Source organism: Cololabis saira, chromosome 22 (genome assembly GCF_033807715.1).
Source record: "Cololabis saira isolate AMF1-May2022 chromosome 22, fColSai1.1, whole genome shotgun sequence".
In the NCBI taxonomy this organism is placed as follows: Eukaryota; Metazoa; Chordata; class Actinopteri; order Beloniformes; family Belonidae; genus Cololabis; species Cololabis saira.
In genome coordinates this window covers 37,958,138-37,978,154 of record NC_084608.1, presented here as the reverse complement: position 1 = coordinate 37,978,154, position 20,017 = coordinate 37,958,138, and the positions used below count along the sequence as shown (strand labels likewise).

Sequence of the window (20,017 nt, the reverse complement as noted above, 5' to 3'; positions counted from 1 at the left end):
GATTCAGCTGTGCAGCTTTCCAGCTGGACTGTGATTCATAAAGGAACATTGCGTGCAAATCTGCGTGCACATGGTTTTATTGATCCGGATTTTTTTTTGCGCCCGGCATTTTCGGCTTTTGAGTGTACGTGCACTTTTAGTATGACTCCTACGCAGTCCATTTTAAATGAGGCCCCAGGTGTCCTGCTTTTATGTCGGCACAGATAGCATCTAAGCTAGCTTGTAGGGCATCCATGGGAGCAGGCACGTTAGCTGCACCTGAATCAACTTCTCCTGTCGCCATATGCTCTTTTTCCTCACCGTTTGGACTCGTTGTGGTCTTAGCGTTTCTCAGTTGGTATTTCCCCATAGGAGTTCACAGGTATAAACTCGGTGGGTTCTCTATAACGGGAAACGTCGGACCGTTCTGGGAGCTCTCTGACTACACCACTGACCAGCTCGCCGCCATAACCGGAAGTCACTTATTTCTATTTCTGAAATAAACATCAGAACACTTGATTGTAATTAATGGTCGTCATCAGCTTTTCATGGACGTCTGGACATTTCTGATGACGTTCATTTGTATCACGTGTTCTGAAACAGAAAAGCATGCAGGACATGGAGCCCTAAGCACAGGGTTGGTGTTCTTAATGGATATAATGCTTTTATGACAGCCATGTTATACATAAATAAAGTTTGGTGAAAATAAATAGTAAAAAAAACTGCTGTGATTGGACCTTTTTGAACTGTAAATGTTTAATTTCCCAAGGGTTTGTAACTGTAAAACATTCTGGACTGTTCTGCTAATTTCAGAAAGTTCTGTACCAATCAGAATCAGAATCAGAAAAAGCTTTATTGCCAAGTCAGACATTAATCAAACAAGAGAACTTGACTCTGGTTCACACCGATGGCTCCATTAATACAGACACCACTTCTTAGAGGAAGGATGACACTGGGATGGAGGGGGGGTCCCGGCACAGTTCATCCAAGTGAAGGCTGCGGCCTTCGTGGAGCTGGAACCCGGAGACTGTTGGGGGGCTGATAAGAGGGGGGGCGGGAAGGAGTTGAAGATTAGCGGGGTGTGGTTATCAGTAAGTGTGTGTGTGAGCGATAAGTCTGTGAAACTTCGCCCCAGAGCTGCTCCTTAGCCAATGTCCTGGGGCCTCATTTGTAAAGCTTGCTTGCACACAAAACAGGGCTTGAAAAATGTGCAAGCACCTTCTACGTAAAGGTTGGGATTTAAAAAGAAAAAACTAACCGAAAAAATGTGCGTATCTCTACGGCAACCCTGACCCTCCCGTAGGAACTTAAGACACGGGGAACTGGAGACGCAGGCTGTGAGGTGGTGAAATGAAGCTGGTACTGGTGCTGGTACTGGTGCTGGTACTGGTACTGGTGCTGGTACTGGTGCTGGTACTGGTACTGGTGCTGGTGCTGGTGCTGGTACTGGTACTGGTGCTGGTACTGGTACTGGTGCTGGTACTGGTGCTGGTGCTGGTGCTGGTACTGGTGCTGGTGCTGGTACTGGTACTGGTACTGGTGCTGGTACTGGTGCTGGTGCTGGTGCTGGTGCTGGTGCTGGTGCTGCTGCTGGTACTGGTACTGGTGGTGGTACTGGTACTGGTGTTGGTACTGGTACTGGTACTGGTGCTGGTACTGGTGCTGGTGCTGGTGCCGTCACGTCTTCGAGTTGCCTTCGCACACAGGGCCTGATTTACTAAAGGTTTGCGTGTGTAAAAACGTGTGCAAACTTGACATCACCCGCAAACCAAAGTGCGAGCTGATCTACTAACAGCGTGCAAAGAGGACTGCGCCTCTTAAATGAGCAAAATAGCACACGCTATTCATTTAGTACTTTTGCCCTGATGAATAATCAATATGGGGCGTACCCGCCATAAAGCGCTAAATACTGGGAGGGGAAAATGCAAATAGGTCCATTTACCACGCGCAATGAGATTTACCAAGCCCGAAAGTAATTGCGGGGATTGTGATTGCGTCTGTATTTAATACGTTCGAAAGGAAGGTGCTAATCTGCCCAGCATTACGCAGGGATGCTTGTTGGTGCCTGATTTGAGGACTGGGGTGGGGATGGCTCAGCTTGTGGTGAGGATTCTCCACATGCAAAAGGATTTTATTTGAATGTTAAATCGAGTATTATTCAGCAAAAGGTTGCCACAGGAGGCACCTTCATTTTTTTATTTGTGATAATAAATAAATCACGTGTTTTCATGGAGAAAAAAGTGTTTCTTATTGTGCGCCTATACTTGTTCTGCAGTTGTCATACCCCGGTGTTGTGCCGTATTCAGCACCCCTGCCGTGAAAAGCACCCCCTTGTCTGACAAAAATGATATTCTCATTCCGTGTCACGTTCTGTTTAGCGTCCAGTTTTGTGTTAATGATTCATGTTTAAATGCGCTCATGGATTCCACAATAGTCATACTTTCCCACAATCACAGTCACAGATAACAAAAATCGGGTAAATGGTTATTGATGTCATTAATTAATAGCCTGCTTACTGTGTTGTCTTCCATAATATTTGTAAATATATATAATATAAACTCCTAAGTATGTGTTTGTGTGAGTGTGTATATATAAATATATTGAAGTGTCAGTGTGTTGTTTTTTTTCTTGGTCTACTTATCATTGAATATACGAGGGGGTGCTTTTCACGGCAGGGGTGCTGAATACGCCACAACAATTTGCCTCTTCCACTAATATCTCTAACTCCAACTCGTCAAATTTCGTTTTGTGATTGTGATTCTGTTCAAGAATCACATCCAGCTTACGGCTTTGCTCCCCCAGCGTTAAAGTCTGAGTGTTGGTCGCCTTGCTTGATCCTTCAGCCACGTCCGGCAGCTCTGAAAGAGCCAGAACAGCTGTCGACGACTTACGCGTTTGTCGATAGGCCAGGAAAATCCCCACTCCAATTAGAAGAAATCCTGCTATCATAAATCCAATTATGAAGCATCTTCAATGTCCTCGACAGACAGAATCACCAAACACAACGGTTTCCAATGTTTCCAGGAATCCATTGTGTATCCAGTAAAAAACATCCCGTCGGGGCAGGAGGGCTCCCTTACCCCCTGACTTCTGGTTGTGCTGAGAGACCAGTTAATCAATTCCATGATTGTAGAGTTTGGGAGGAGTGAAAAGAAGAGACTCTGAAGACGGGACAGGACAAAAGCAGCAGCAGGGCAGATAGATAAGGGAGAGGAGCAGAAAAACGTCCGCCTTCGCCGAGAGCCGGAAGAAGGTTATATGTCAAATATGTCATTCATTAATTATTTAACCTTCTCCACTGTCCATGACACTATCAGGTGTCCCCTACACACCCAGCTACACCCCGTCTTAGACCCCCTCCTCCTTTCCTCTGAGCCAACCCCAACCCTCCACCTAAATCCCCCCGTCATTTACAAGATAACGCTTGGTCACAGACTGGTACACAAACATGCTTTTCATATTTGCTTTATTTCATTGCAGTCTTAGCAAACATTTGCTCATCCATTATGCTCAGACTTTTGAAAGAAAATAAAAAAATCAAACATTTAGTCCGAAAGATGCTCTCCAAGTAAAACCTAAAACCCCAAATATGAACTTGTATCATATGGTTGTAAACATCAGAACTGTGTGATAATGGCAGAAAACAACCAAAACACAGACATTAAGTAAAGTGCAGAAAACTAAATTCAGGTTATTAATTAAACCTTTAAAGCCTGACATATGACAGAACACCTGGAAAAAAAAAAAAAAATCCCAGAAAAAAAGGTCCCAGAAATGAATGTTTCAAACATGAGTTACTCCAAAGTGCCTGATAAATACATTTTTCTTACTTTCTTGGAGTTACATTTTTCCGTTCTCTACCACAGTGGCAAGGCTTGAGCTGTTCCAATTTTGCGATTGAGCTCCTTCATGTCATCCTGTGTCACTGGAAAACTAGCCAGCTGCTGAAACTTGTCCTTGTTTTCAGAAATGAACGTAATCAGGTGACTGAAGCTTTGGTGGAAAGCTTCAGCAGCGGTGAGGAACTGCGTTATATCTCCTGCGTTCGGGAGCTTCGGCTGCACTTTCCCACCAATCTTGGTCTGAAACCTCTCTGCAATATCGAAAGCTTCCTCAACAGCCTAAATAATCAAAGTAAAAAAGTACATCAGGACTTCAGTGATTAGATTAAAATATTATCTTGAGTAGAGAAATCAGCATGAAAGACTTTGACTGCATGGAGAGTACGTTGAGCAACAAATCAGATGTATATCTCCTGGGTTGAGTGGGATCCAGTACGCCCCGGCACGCCCAGACTCACCTTTGATACTGGAGTCAGATATTTGGCCATGATGCATTCCAGAGGCACGGGATAGGTTTCCAGGGTAATCATGTCATCCTTGTGATCCTTGGTCCAACTCAGCGTCTTCTTGCTTAGGTCAGTTTCACTGTTGATCACACACTTGAGAGCACTAATGATAGTACGTTTCGTTTCCTTTTCTTTAGGAGTTGCATACTTGAGCAGTCTGGTCAGACCAGTACTTACTCCCCAAAAGATGGCACCAATAGCTATATTTTTTGCCAACCATTTTGTTATTGGCCCTCTGGCTGATTTTAAATTCTGAAGGATTTCTTTTAAACTCTTTAATTGTTCTGAAAGCTCAGAAAGTGCATTTTTTGCTTCAGCGACTTCCCTCTCTAGTTCTGCCTGTTCTTCTTCTGTCAAGTCTTCTGCAGCCTCGTCTGCCCCATCAACATAATCTTCAAAAGCCTCAAAAATTCCTTCAATTTCTTCCATTTCTTATGAGGGTTCTGTTGTTAAGAGAAATATTTTGACAAATTAGAATTAGTACAGCAGTAGACTGTTGAATGTTACGTATCTAGATTAAAAACACCATGACATCAGGCTGAGACAACATGTGATATACAAATACTCACAATGTGAATAGGAGAGGAAGGAAGCAGCAAGAGTCTACGATCAAACTGAAGACAAATAGTTGAACCTCTTCTTTTAAAACAGGAGGAGCAATAAGTACGGAGGAGACACACACACACACACACACACACACACACACACACACACACACACACACACACACACACACACACTCTGTCAGAGAGAGTGTATTTCCTTCCCCAAACCGCTTGAAAGTTTACATGAAAGAACAGGAAAGAAAAGGCAAGACAGAAGAGAGTCATGGTGGCGAATCTTTATTTCGAACACAAGCACAAAAAGAAATAAATAAATAAAACAGCAAAACAATGAATCAATAAGATAAAAAGAAAAACAATAATCACTAAATGATAAATGTACCTTTGTAAACAAAGTTAATGACAAATTAATAAATATAAATTTTAAATGCATTCAGTCTCATGCTCGAAAAGGAGTAGAAAGAAGTAAACTTCTTAGACCGGAAAAACTTTTTTCCGGTCGCCAAGCAACTTGCAATGAATATGCGCGCTGCTCTGCGCCGAGTCTGCGCCCACTCGCCGCCGACTCTGCGCCACCCCGGCGGTGTTGCCGCGTTCTATGTGAAAGTAGCTTAACCCACCTTCAAATCGCATCTCAAAACTCAGCTCTTCATCATCACCTTCATCACCTTCATCATCTTCATCATCATCATCATCATCACCATCATCACCATCATCATCACCTTCATCATCTTCATCATCATCACCATCATCATCATCACCATCATCATCACCTTCATCATCTTCATCATCATCACCATCACCTTCATCATCATCATCATCATCACCACCTCCCCCCCCCTCACCCTCCCCCCCTGCAGCTACACCTCCACCATTCCCCCCCTCCCCCCCCACTGCCCACCTTTTCACACCTCACCTCAGCCAACCCCCCCCACCTCTGTCTACCCCCCTCCCCCCACCCAAGACCCTGCCTGCACTGAAGATCTCTGTGGAAGACGTGTGCCGGCTGTTCAAAAGGCAGAAGATCAGGAAGGCTCCTGGCCCGGACGGCGTGTCCCCTTCCTGCCTGAGAGCCTGCGCCGAGCAGCTGGCTCCCGCCTTCACAAGGATCTTTAACCGGTCCCTGGAGCTGTGTGAGGTGCCCTCATGCTTCAAACGCTCCACCATCATCCCAGTCCCCAAGAAACCCACCATCACTGGTCTAAATGACTACAGACCCGTCGCCCTGACGTCTGTGGTCATGAAGACCTTTGAGCGGCTGGTGTTGAGCCACCTGAAAGACACCACAGGCTCCCTGCTCGACCCCCTGCAGTTTGCCTACCGGGCAAACAGGTCGGTGGATGACGCAGTCAACATAGGACTGCATTACATCCTGCGTCATCTCGACACCTCAGGGACTTATGCAAGGATCCTGTTTGTGGACTTCAGCTCGGCGTTCAACACGATCGCACCCGCAATCCTCCACCAGAAGCTCACCCAGCTCACCGTGCCTGCCCCCACCTGTCAGTGGATTACCAGCTTCCTGAGTGACAGGAGGCAGCAGGTGAGGCTGGGGAGCATCACATCCAGCACCCGTACCATCAGCACTGGCGCCCCCCAGGGGTGCGTCCTCTCACCACTGCTCTTCTCCCTATACACTAACGACTGCACCTCAGGGGACTCGTCTGTGAAGCTCCTGAAGTACGCGGACGACACTACCGTCATCGGCCTGATCCGGGAAGGTGACGAGTCCGCGTACAGACGGGAGGTGGATCAGCTGGTCCACTGGTGCGGTCGGAACCACCTGGAACTGAACCCGCTCAAGACTGTGGAGTTGACAGTGGACTTCAGAAAAAACCCACCGCCACTCCTCCCCCTCACCATCCTCAACAGCACCGTCTCCTCCACAGACTCCTTCAGGTTCCTGGGGTCCACCATCTCCCGGGACCTGAAGTGGTCCACCCACATCAACTCCATCAGGAAGAAGGCGCAGCAGAGGTTGTACTTCCTGCGGCAGCTCAGGAAGTTCAACCTGCCACAGCAGCTGCTGATCACCTTCTACACTGCCATCATCCAGTCTGTTCTCTGCTCCTCCATCACTGTCTGGTTTGCATCAGCCACCAAACTAGACAGGCACAGACTGCAACGGACCATCAGGTCTGCAGAGAGGATAGTTGGGACTAACCTCCCATCTATCGATGACCTGTACCGGTCCAGGACCAGGAAACGGGCAGGTCGAATCTCTGCAGACCCCTCACACCCGGGACACTGCCTGTTCCAACTCCTCCCCTCTGGACGGCGCTACAGAGCACTGTACGCCAAAACCTCCAGACACAAAGACAGTTTCTTCCCGCAAGCGGTTGCTCTGATGAACTCCCACAAATAATAAGTCTCAGAGTAACCAAACACGTGCAATAAAAAATCATCCAGCACCCTCTTTAATAATCATGTCTGCCTCACTCTGCTGCACCTCTGCACCTCTCACTTTTGTACTTCCTTTTGTATATTTTTTTGTATAATTTGTCTGTTAAATTGTATATAGGTTATACTTATACTTATTCTTATTTTTATTCAGAACTATACTTCTTTTATCACTACCTCAAACTGCTGCACCTTAAAATGTTAAAATGTTAAAATGTTTATACTGTAGATAGTAATACCACATTTGTTTATTGTTTATTTGTTTATTGTTATTTTTTTACTACCAAAGAGCGAAATAACCGAATCAAATTCCTTGTTGGACAATGTTCGAACCTGGCCAATAAAGCTGATTCTGATTCTGATTCTGATTCTGATTCTTCAGAACAGCTTTTAATGTGTGATTGTTTCTTATCGTTTATCTTATCTTTTATCTCGTGTTTTTTTTTACCCTGTGGTTTTAATTTTTAATTTTCTTGATCTCTATGTTTTATCTTTGTGTCTTTTGCACCAAGCCAGGCCTGGTGATGAATTTGATATTTCATGGTTTGCATTAATGGGCGTGGCCTAACGGCTCAACAGCGTCCCCTAGAATACTTTTCTCTGCCATAACTTTTGAATGGTCGTGGGTGGTGTCATGGGACTCAGTATTGAGTCCTTGACCATAATTGGTGAAAATTAGCCCCGCCCCTTCTTCTGATCGGTTGTCCCTTTTTTCTGCTATAACTTTTGAATGGTTTGACATAGGAAGTCGTGGGTGGTGTCATTTCTGATATGCTTATGGGGGGCGGTGGCCGTGAGTGCGAGGGCCCGTTCATCGCTGCTTGCAGCTTTAATTATTATTAGTATTTTATGTGACTGGTGACAATAATGTGTTTTGTTTGTTGGAGAGATGTGTCAGGAGATCGGTTCACATGTAAGGCATTAAACATCCCACCGCACATCCACTTTTTATCAAACCAATTGATCAAGATGAACAGTGAATAAAATGACCTTTTCTAGTCTGAGTTAGTGTTTTAATTGTAATTTTCAAATCAAACTTGATTTGTAAAGCATTTTCATACAAATTGTGCAACACAAAGTGCTTTACATAACTAAAAGACAAAAAACATTCAAGTATACACCTGACAGACGTGCACAGTAAAGACTTTTTATTTAAGTATAGATTTAGGAGGATAAAAACATTAACAATAAAATCCCAATGCCCAACAATTGGAGAAATGAGAAACAATTAACATTTAGACGTTAGCAAAAAGTCACAGGCCATTGTAGACCATTACAAAAGGAAAGAAAGGAAGATACTCTCAAATTAAAACAGGAAAAAAAACTAAAACACAAGTAAATTTAAAACAGCACAAGTAAAGCAAGGCCAAAAGCAAACTCAGATAAACCAGTTATGAAAATCTAGACCCTGATACCCCTAACTTTATTCTCACAATGTTTCAAAGTTTCTGTAGAGCCAAGGGGGGTTGCTGATGATGATTACATATTTTTAAGACAGCCGGCAGCTGGGCTCTTATTTTACTGAGGACAGGCTTACTTATAGTTGTGATGCTTTAGAAGGGAGAGAACATCGTCTCCTTCACAACCGAGATCCCCCATCCGTTTCTGAACTTCTTTTTCGCTGATTGGAAGAGACATCAATACAGGCACCTTTCCACCATGTTGTTTGCCGTATTCAGCCAGCGACTGGAGTGTTGTCACCACACGGATGATTCCTCTGTGCATCATTGTCAGCTGTGTGTCTGTCATTGCACGCTTGTTCAAGTTCTGTTTAGAGACGTGCTCTGACAGTCTCTGCAAGGTTGCAATAGCCTGAAAAAGAGTTCAAGGAGAATTTGAGACCACAAAGACGCACAGTTTGTTCTCATACATTTTTGAATCTGTTATATATTTTATTCTCGTGGTTAAATTGTTTAATAGATTTTTTTCATGATCTCAATTTGGCCTTGCGATATGAACAGTATTAATGATGAAAGTTTCACCTTCAGCAGTGGTTTCATGAAGCTGCTAAGTAGGCCTGATTCCAGAGGGATGTCATAGTTGTCCAGTTTCACAGTGTCTTCTTTATGGTCCTCCAGCCAGTTCATCAACTCCTTCATCGTACTGGTTAGGACTAATAATAAGCTAAGAGATTTATGCAGTCGGTTCCATTTTTCAGCAGCTTCAGGGTCCTGACGGAGAGACTCTAAAACAGCTCTTGCAGCTTTGAAAACAGCATCAATTTCACAAAAGTCTTTAATCATTTAGCTGAATTTGGCAACATTTCTCAAAACCCAAGCTGTGGTTTCAGCAGCCGTGTTTCCGGCCTCTGCCGCCTCTGCAGCCGCCTCTGCCGCCCCTTCTGTTGCTGCATCCACTGCTTCTTCTACAACTCCTTCCATTGCAAGCGTCTGCAGCCGCCTCTGCAGCCGCCTCTGCGGCTGCCATCACCGCTGCCACTGCCACATCCACTACGATTCCAAGAACTATCCCCATGATGTCGATGCAGCTAGAACAGACACAAGGGAGATGGGGTTGGATGGTTGGATGGTTTTCTCTGTCAGCGGCCGGATGATAGAGGATGCGAGGGCGCTGCCCCCGTTAAAATCATGAAGAGAAAAACTATATACAATATACAAGAAAGTGCCTGTACGTATCATTTAAAGGAGCTTGAGGCTGTTTTTTTTATTTGCAAAATGTGCTGCAATTCGGTCCCGATTTTCCCGCGCTGGGCTGCGGATGTGACGTCACATGACGCTGCATGCACGTTCTCCCCGTTCTCCTGTGCCGGCTTCACTGTTGGCTGCAGTACCCCCAACGGCCGTCGTGGTGAAGGGTGGCGATAGAGAGTCTCATTTCTTAAAAGCAGCCGCAAGCTCCTTTAAATGTGTTCCAGTTAAAATTCAATAAATAGGTTGTTGGCACGAGCCTAGCCCTTCAGTTCACCACAAACTGATTCACATTCTAAATCAATTTTCTGAATAACATGCAAACACTGGTAATTGCTGGAACCGATCAGAGGTCTGAAAAATAAATCTGCTTTAGTGGCAGGACGTTCCAAAACAACTGATAAGTCGCTGTGCTGAGAACGCTGAGATAAGGACTGAACAAGGAGAACAAAGTCAGAGAGAAACTGCAGTGTCATCATCATCATCATCATCATCATCATCATCATCATCATCATCATCATCATCATCATCATCATCACCCTCACCCCCCCAGAGCCCACCCAGCACTCCAGGGAGTCAGGAGTCCCCACTTCTGGAATTTACTGACAGGATGAAAAGCCTGGTGAATATTGGATTACAACTAACACCACGCCAAAATCCTTTGTTTAACCCCCCACATCGCCCAACCCCTCCCAAACCACCACCTCAGAAACAGCTAACCAGAAGTCACCGCCCCCCCCCCCCACCTCCTCTGAACTACCGTATCTGTGATGTCTGATATGTGCCGGGTCCAGGCTGTGATGTCAATATTAACATTGTTCTGTCCCAGGAAAAGTCTGGGCCTCATGGAGTAATCAGCTTTCTCTATCCCTGTGATGATAGGTAACATAAAACGTATCAAACTGGTGAGAAATGAAAAAAGTTCAGTTAAATCTGCTAATCTGTTGAGTATAGCATGTCATCCTCGAATCTCACAAGTGTCTCCTGTTAAGGATTTACATTTAGTCCTTTTACATATCAGGGGCCTCATTTAAAATGGACTGCGTAGGAGTCATACTAAAAGTGCACGTACACTCAAAAGCCGAAAATGCCGGGCGCAAAAAAAAATCTGGATCAATAAAACCATGTGCACGCAGATTTGCACGCAACGTTCCTTTATGAATCACAGTCCAGCTGGAAAGCTGCACAGCTGAATCCGCCTCATATCCCGTTTTTTTTCCCCTTACTTTTTACAGTTTAAAAACTAACGGTAGGCTCAGCCTTAAATTGCAAATTATCAAGACACTGTATGAAAGCGATACGAAAACGGCCCGGCAGCCCCGCTTCACCCCCCGCTCCCCCTCCTCCCTCCCGTCTCTCCTCAGAGCTGCTCAGGGCGGGTTTATCGTTCCGCGTCACCAACGCAGAGCCTACGGCGTAGGTGCGCGTCGCCGCGTACCCTACGCCGTAGGCTCTGCGTCGTTTTAACGCGGGACCCTCATTTAAGTTTACACCCGCACCTAAAGGTTTCGCGCGCGTAAAACTCATATATATGAAAAAAAATCTGAGTCCCTTTAGGGGCTCCGTGGGGCTCCCTAAACGCAGCCCCTCATTTGTTCTGTCCCAAAGCGGTGGGTGTGAGGAGGTTCCCCGCGTGTCACGGCGGCTGCAGCTCCAGCAGCACCAGAGTCCTGACTGACTTCACACACAGAGGACACGATCAGCGCTATTTTATTTTATTTTATTATTTTATTATTTTAAGTCTGATATATGTTGTGATATGTGATGACATTATTAAGAGTATGACATGAATCTGGCTTCATTTCACCACCTCACAGCCTGCGTCGCCAGTTCCCGTGTCTTAAGTAAATTCTTACGGGAGGGTCCTAGTTGCCGTAAAGATAAGCAGATTTTTCGGCTAGTTTTTTCTTTTTAGATCCGAGGCTTTGCGTAGATGGCGGCTTCCGCAACTTTCAGGCGCTTTTTCTGTGCAAGCAAGCTTTATAGATGAGGCCCCAGGTCTCTGGTTGGCAAATCTTTCTTAATCAATGATTTTATTAACGAGCGCAACCTTGATTTTATGTTTTTAACTGAAACTTGGTTAAGTCAGGATAATAGTGCAGCAGTTCTTATTGAGTCAACACCGCAGAATTTTAGTTTATTTAGTGAAGCAAGAATACATAGGAGAGGAGTTGCTTCCAATGTAAGAAAATGTCTTACGGTCAATTTGATTCCTTTGAATATGTTGCCATTCAGTTAAAATCCCCCTGTCGAGCAATCTTAGTGACCATCTACAGACCCCCCAAATATGATGCAAGGTTTTTTGATGAGTTTGCCAAACTACTGTCAATTATGTGCATGGTTTGGCTTGCTGATTGGGGGTTTGGCTTGCTGATTGGGGTTTGGCTTGCTGATTGGGTAACGTACTGCGTCACGCATCGCGTCACTTCCTGGTGTTGCGGTCTGTTGCTGCTGCACGGCGTGCAGGCTCAGATCTCTCCCGACTTTTTATCTAAAACTTAGACTGTTTTCTGGTAAAATAGCACTATATCTGGTACATTACTGTCTTTATTTCAACACTCGCTCATTTTCTCTTCCGTAACTTTCACTGTCACCAATCACCGATACATTTTCTGTCCGTTAGCCTCCGTTAGCATCCTAGTATGGCCTCTCCGGCTCCCACCGCTTCACCTCTTTGCTGCTCAGTGTGTGAAATGTTTAGTTATTCCTCTGCCTCCTTTAGTGAAGACGGTAAGTGCTTAAAGTGTAGCTTATTTGCACGGCTGGAGGCGAGGCTCAGTCAGTTAGAGGTCCGGTTCTGCCAATTTGACCATAGTCCGATAGCCTCCTCAGCTAACCAGGCTAAGCTAGCGGCGGACCGGCCTGTAGCAGCTGCTAGCCGCTCCCCCGCAGCTCCCGAGCAGCCGGCCAGTCAGGACCGCTGGGTGACGGTTCGGAGGAAGTGTAGTCTTAAAGGGCTCACGGAACACCCCCACCCGCTTCATGTGTCTAACCGTTTTTCCCCACTCAGCGACACATCTGTTGAGAAACCGACCCTGGTAATTGGAGACTCTATTGTGAGACATGTGAGGCCGACTCCAGAGACCTTAGTTAGGTGTATCCCGGGGGCCAGAGCGGGCGACATAGAAGCAAATTTGAAGCTACTGGCAAAGGGTAATCGTAAATATGGTAAAGTTATCATCAATGTCGGAGCTAACGACTCCCGTCTTCGCCAGTCGGAAGTAACCAGAATGAATATTGTCTCTGTGTGTAACTACGCCAAAACCATGTCGGACTCCGTAGATTTTTCTGGCCCCCTCCCCAATCTGACCAGCGATGACATGTTTAGTCGCATGCTCTCGCTCCGCCGCTGGTTGTCTCAGTGGTGTTCAGAAAACGACATGGACTTTATTGACAACTGGGAGACATTCTGGGGAAAGCCCGGTCTGATTAGAAGGGACGGCATTCATCCCACCCGGGATGGTGCAGCTCTTATGTCTAGAAATCTGGCCAATGTTATTAGACACTCCCCCTGACAATGCAGGGTCCAGGCCAGGATGCAGAGCTGTAGTTTAACACACTTCTCTGCTGCTTCTCGAGGACCAACGCCTGCCAACAAAACTGTAGGATTGCATTATGTAATTAGCGACTCAAACTGTAGGATTACATGATATTGGCGACTCTGGCCAGGTGCCTAGCAAAATAGAAGTGGTTGCAGTTCCCCGCCCTCCAAAAGTTCACCAGGTGCAGCGTTATAGAGGCGTTAACCAAGATAACCTTGTAAAAATTAAAACCAATGTACATTTGGTACCAATTACAGACCGAAAAATTAGATGCGGACTACTAAATATACGATCATTAAGCTCTAAGTCTCTGTTAGTAAATGATATAATTACAGAGAGCAGGAGTGATATTTTCTGCTTAACAGAAACATGGTTACAGGAGGAAGAGTATGTTAGTTTGAATGAATCAACTCCGCCCGGCTACTTTAATCATCACATTCCTAGAAATACGGGCCGAGGCGGAGGAGTCGCAGCAATTTATAACTCCAGTCTCCAAACAAAAATTGAACCTAAGTACAACTATAATACATTTAAAAGCCTCACGCTTAGTCTGAAATTTCCGAGCTGGAAATCAGAGAAGCCAGTTGTGTTAGTGGTAGTGTATCGGCCCCCTGCTGGCGCTTATCCAGAGTTTTTGTCTGAATTTTCAGATTTCCTTTCTGGATTATTGATCAGCACAGATAAATTCATCATAGTGGGTGATTTTAACATTCATATGGATGTTGAAAGCGATAATCTTAAATTAGCCTTCGATTCTCTTCTAGAATCAATGGGTATCTCACAAAAAGTGAATAAACCGACGCACTGTTTTAATCATACTCTCGATCTCGTTCTCACCTACGGTGTTGAAACTGATGGTCTGTTGGTGTCACCTGTAAACTCCCTTTTATCCGACCATTACTTAATAACGTTTGAATTTAATTTTGTTGATGATGAAGTGCAAAATAGGAGGTATTATTTTAGCAGATCTTTGTCTGATGAAGTTATTGTTAAATTTAGGGAGGCCATTGCTTATCTTACGACAGTGCGAAATAGTGATGTAGTCGAGGCCAGTGACCTGGGTTCTACCTCTGCAGATGTTGATTTCCTTGCTAGTAACACTGCTGATTTGTTGCATTCAGCTTTAGATGAAGTTGTTCCTTTGAAAAGGAGGGTTTCTAGCCACAGGAGCTTAACTCCCTGGTATAATTCAGATATCCGCATGTTGAAACAAAACGTGCGTAAAATGGAAAGGAAGTGGTACTCTTGTAGGTCTGTAGACTCTTATCGTGAATGGAAAGATATTCTAATAGTATATAAAAAAGCCATTCGCAAAGCCAGAACAGCTTATTATTCAACGTTGATAGAGGATAGCAAAAGTAACCCACGTTTTCTGTTCAGCACTGTAGCCAGGCTGACAAAGAGTCACAACTCTGTTGAGCCGTGCATTCCTGCAGCTCTCAGTAGTGAGGACTTTATGAGCTTCTTCAACAGTAAAATCGCGAGAATTAGAGAAGAAATCAACCAGCCGGTTGTAGGTGTTTCTTCAGCTTTAGCGACTTCCCTACGCTCTGACTTATCTCTAGACTGTTTTGATCCTATAGACCTCCCTGAGCTGACCTCACTCGTTAATAGAGCTAAGTCAACCACATGTATGTTAGACCCCATCCCGACTCGACTATTCAAACATATTTTTTCTCTTATTGGTACGACAATACTGGACCAAATTAACCTATCCCTAAGTTTAGGATATGTACCACAGGTTTTCAAAGTCGCAGTAATTAAACCTTTACTTAAAAAACCTTCTCTTGACCCAGACACCTTAGCTAATTATAGACCAATTTCCAACCTTCCATTTGTGTCTAAAATTCTGGAAAAGGCAGTTTCAAGCCAGTTATGTGACTATTTGTATAGAAATTATCTGTTTGAAGTCTTTCAGTCAGGGTTCAGAATGCATCATAGCACAGAGACAGCACTTGTTCGAGTCACGAATGACCTCCTTATGGCCTCAGATAAGGGATTAGTGTCCATACTGGTTCTACTGGACCTCAGATAAGGGATTAGTGTTTATACTGGTTCTACTGGACCTCAGATAAGGGATTACTGTCCATACTGGTTCTACTGGACCTCATACTGGTTTTACTGGACATCAGATAAGGGATTAGTTTCCATACTGGTTCTACTGGACCTCAGATAAGGGATTAGTGTCCATATTGGTTTTACTGGACCTCAGTGCTGCTTTTGACACTATAGATCATGGCATTTTACTGCACAGGTTAGAGCATGTTGTTGGGATTAAAGGGACAGCTCTACGTTGGTTTAAATCATATCTATCTGACAGGTTCCAGTTTGTTCATGTACATGAGGTTTCTTCAGAACAGTCAAGGGTCTGTTATGGTGTTCCGCAGGGTTCAGTGCTAGGGCCAATCTTGTTCAGTTTATACATGCAGCCCTTGGGAAGTATAATCCAGAATCACGGCATACACTTTCATTGTTATGCTGATGATACGCAGCTCTATTTGTCTATGAAGCCGGATGAGACAGAACCGTTAGTTAAACTTCAGGCATGTCTTAGGGACATCAAGGACTGGATGTCCAGAAATTTCTTGCTTCTAAATTCAGATAAAACAGAGGTTATCATTCTTGGTCCAGAGCATCTTAGGAAGGGATTAGATGGTGTTGCGATGGCTTCCAGTGCAACTGTGAGAAACCTTGGTGTTATTTTCGATCAGGATTTGTCGTTTAAACCATATGTCAATCAGGTTTGTAAAATAGCGTTTTTCCATCTCCGTAATATTGCAAAGATTAGGAAAATCCTCTCGCAGAGTGATGCAGAAAAACTAGTTCATGCGTTTGTATCTTCTAGACTAGATTACTGTAATGTGTTGTTAGCAGGATGTCCAAGTAATTTGCTGAATAGGCTCCAGCTGATCCAAAATGCAGCAGCACGAGTACTGACAGGAATTAGCAGGAGAGACCACGTCTCTCCAGTGTTAGCGTCGCTCCATTGGTTACCCGTAAAAATCAGAATGCAATTTAAAATTTTATTACTTGCGTATAAAGCCCAAAACGGCTTAGCTCCGCATTATTTGCAAGACCTGATAGAGCCTTATGTTCCTGTCAGAGCTCTCCGTTCTCAGAGTGCAGGTTTACTCGTAGTTCGTAGAGTATCTAAATGTAGATTTGGAGGGCGGGCGTTCTGCTATCAGGCACCATTACTATGGAACCAACTTCCAATCTGGGTTAAGGAGGCTGACACCACCTCCACCTTTAAAACTAAACTTAAAACATTTCTGTTTAGTAAAGCCTATAGTTAGTGTTTAGTAAACCTCTAGCTGGTGTTGGTAAATCTCTAGGTAGTGTAAACTTTAGTGTGTCAGAGTCGCTCCTGTGGTTTCTTGTGCTGGCCCCCCCTTCTCCTCCCTTTTCTCTCTTTTGTCCATGTTGCAGCATCCTTTGCCGGACACCGGAACCTGCAGGTGGCCGTGGGTGGCTTGTAGCTTGCATTACGGAGCACAAGTCTTTCCCTGACCCTGCATCCCAACCTGGGACTTGCCGATTGGGCCGGAGCTTCGGGAGCTGCGTGCTGGCCTGCGGTCCCCACCCCTGGTCATCCCGTTGCTGCTTCCACCTGCCTGCTGTGCTGTTGCCGTCCCTGACCCACCAGTCTGGCCCTCGGCAGGAGGGTCCCCCCTCATGAGCCTGGTCCTGCTCAAGGTTTCTTCCTCCTAAAGGGGAGTTTTTCCTTGCCACTGTTTGGCTTTATGTAATAACTGCTCGGGGGTCATGTTCTGGGTATGGGTCTCTGGAAAGCGTCTAGAGACAACTCTGTTGTATTAGACGCTATATAAATAAAATTGAATTGAATTGAATTTTGATTGTGTTGTTTTAGTGGGTGATTTTAACATTCATGTTGATAATCCCAAAGATGGATGTGCTGAGGAACTTTGAAATATTCTGGATAATTTTGGGCTTTCCCAGCATGTCAAAGATTCAACGCATAACCGAGGAAATGTTTTAGATTTAATTATTTCCAAGGGTCTTAATATCTCAGAGGTTGTGGTGAACGATGTTGCTCTGTCTGATCACTACTGTGTTTTGTTTAAAATGACCAGCAATCCTATGAAAGGTGAAGCAGAGGTAATCAGAAAGCGTTATATAAATGATAACACCTGTGCATTATTCACCCAGGGTTTTACACCATCACCAACCCTGTCCTCAGTTCTAGTTGATGACCTTGTTAACAGTTTTAGTTCCAATGTTATGGCTGTTATTGATTCTATCGCCCCAATTAAGACCAAAGTTCTGTCCGGGAGGAAAAAGTCACCCTGGAGAAACGCCACACTGGTTAAAGAACAGAGAAGGATATGTAGACAAGCAGAACGCAAGTGGCGCAAAAACAAACTTCAGGTATATTACAACATTTATAAAGAGAGTCTTTGCAACTATAACCAGAAACTGAAGAATGCAAGGCTATTGTATTTTTCAGATCGATCGATAGAAACAGTAATAATACTCGCGCACTGTTTTCTGTGGTAGAAAGACTGACAAACCCTGCAGCCTCAATCCCACCTGAACTGATGTCTGAAAAGGCCTGTAATGACTTTGCTGACTTTTTCACAAACAAAATATTACAGATAAGACAAACAATGTGCTCCACCTCAGGAATGATAACACTCTGGCCTTCCTATCTTGTAGTAAAGCTTGGACAGTTCAGCATATTAGATAATACAACCCTAACGGAAAGTTTCAAAATTAAAGCCCACAACATGCTGTCTGAATATTACACCAGGAAACTGGACCATATTACACCAGGAAACTGGATCACATTACACCAGGAAACTGGACCATATTACACCAGGAAACTGGACCATATTACACCAGGAGACTGGACCATATTACACCAGGAAACTGGATCACATTACACCAGGAAACTGGACCATATTACACCAGGAAACTGGACCATATTACACCAGGAAACTGGACCATATTACACCAGGAAACTGGACCACATTACACCAGGAAACTGGACCATATTACACCAGGAAACTGGACCATATTACACCAGGAAACTGGACTATATTACACCAGGAAACTGGACCAGGAAACTGGGCCATATTACACCAGGAAACTGGACCATATTACACCAGGAAACTGGACCATATTACACCAGGAAACTGGACCAGGAAACTGGACCATATTACACCAGGAAACTGGACCACATTACACCAGGAAACTGGACCATATTACACCAGGAAACTGGACCATATTACACCAGGAAACTGGACCATATTACACCAGGAAATTGGACCACATTACACCAGGAAACTGGACCATATTACACCAGGACACTGGACCATATTACACCAGGAAACTGGACCACATTACACCAGGAAACTGGACCACATTACACCAGGAAACTGGACCACATTACACCAGGAAACTGGACCACATTACACCAGGAAACTGGACCACATTACACCAGGAAACTGGACCATATTACACCAGGAAACTGGACCATATTACACCAGGAAACTGGACCATATTACACCAGGAAACTGGACCACATTACACCAGGAAACTGGACCATATTACACCAGGAAACTGGACCACATTACACCAGGAAACTGGACCATATTACACCAGGAAACTGGACCATGTTACACCAGGAAACTGGACCATATTACACCAGGAAACTGGACCACATTACACCAGGAAACTGGACCATATTACACCAGGAAACTGGACCAGGAAACTGGACCACATTACACCAGGAAACTGGACCACATTACACCAGGAAACTGGACCATATTACACCAGGAAACTGGACCACATTACACCAGGAAACTGGACCATATTACACCAGGAAACTGGACCATATTACACCAGGAAACTGGACCATATTACACCAGGAAACTGGACCATATTACACCAGGAAACTGGACCACATTACACCAGGAAACTGGACCACATTACACCAGGAAACTGGACCACATTACACCAGGAAACTGGACCACATTACACCAGGAAACTGGACCACATTACACCAGGAAACTGGACCACATTACACCAGGAAACTGGACCACATTACACCAGGAAACTGGACCACATTACACCAGGAAACTGGACCACATTACACCAGGAAACTGGACCACATTACACCAGGAAACTGGACCACATTACACCAGGAAACTGGACCACATTACACCAGGAAACTGGACCACATTACACCAGGAAATTGGACCAGGAAACTGGACCATATTACACCAGGAAACTGGACCATATTACACCAGGAAACTGGACCATATTACACCAGGAAACTGGACCACATTACACCAGGAAACTGGACCACATTACACCAGGAAACTGGACCACATTACACCAGGAAACTGGACCATATTACACCAGGAAACTGGACCATATTACACCAGGAAACTGGACCACATTACACCAGGAAACTGGACCAGGAAACTGGACCACATTACACCAGGAAACTGGACCATATTACACCAGGAATCTGGACCACATTACACCAGGAAACTGGACCAGGAAACTGGA

The 20,017-nt window shown here is 44.7% G+C and overlaps 2 protein-coding genes across 2 annotated transcripts in view; one reads left to right on the top strand and one right to left on the bottom strand.

Moving 5' to 3' along the window:
* The window catches only part of LOC133423619 (alpha-tectorin-like), a 255,976-nt gene that overhangs the window by 38,416 nt on the left and 197,543 nt on the right, over positions 1 to 20,017 (top strand). The window lies entirely within an intron of this gene.
* Positions 3,783 to 4,760, bottom strand: LOC133423588 (uncharacterized). Its single transcript, XM_061713816.1, has 2 exons — positions 4,280 to 4,760; positions 3,783 to 4,100 (listed from the first exon to the last, which is right to left on the bottom strand). Exons 1-2 carry the CDS (start codon positions 4,754 to 4,756, stop codon positions 3,837 to 3,839), a joined length of 741 nt encoding a protein of 246 aa, XP_061569800.1. The 5' UTR covers positions 4,757 to 4,760; the 3' UTR covers positions 3,783 to 3,836.

Excerpts from the sequence above, each read along its gene's own strand:
- LOC133423588 (XM_061713816.1), bottom strand. The coding sequence starts at position 4,756 with ATGGAAGAAATTGAAGGAATTTTTGAGGCTTTTGAAGATTATGTTGAT. Across the intron at positions 4,101-4,279 it reads ATCTGACTCCAGTATCAAAG|GCTGTTGAGGAAGCTTTCGA; the intron begins GTGAGTCTGGGC and ends TTGATTATTTAG.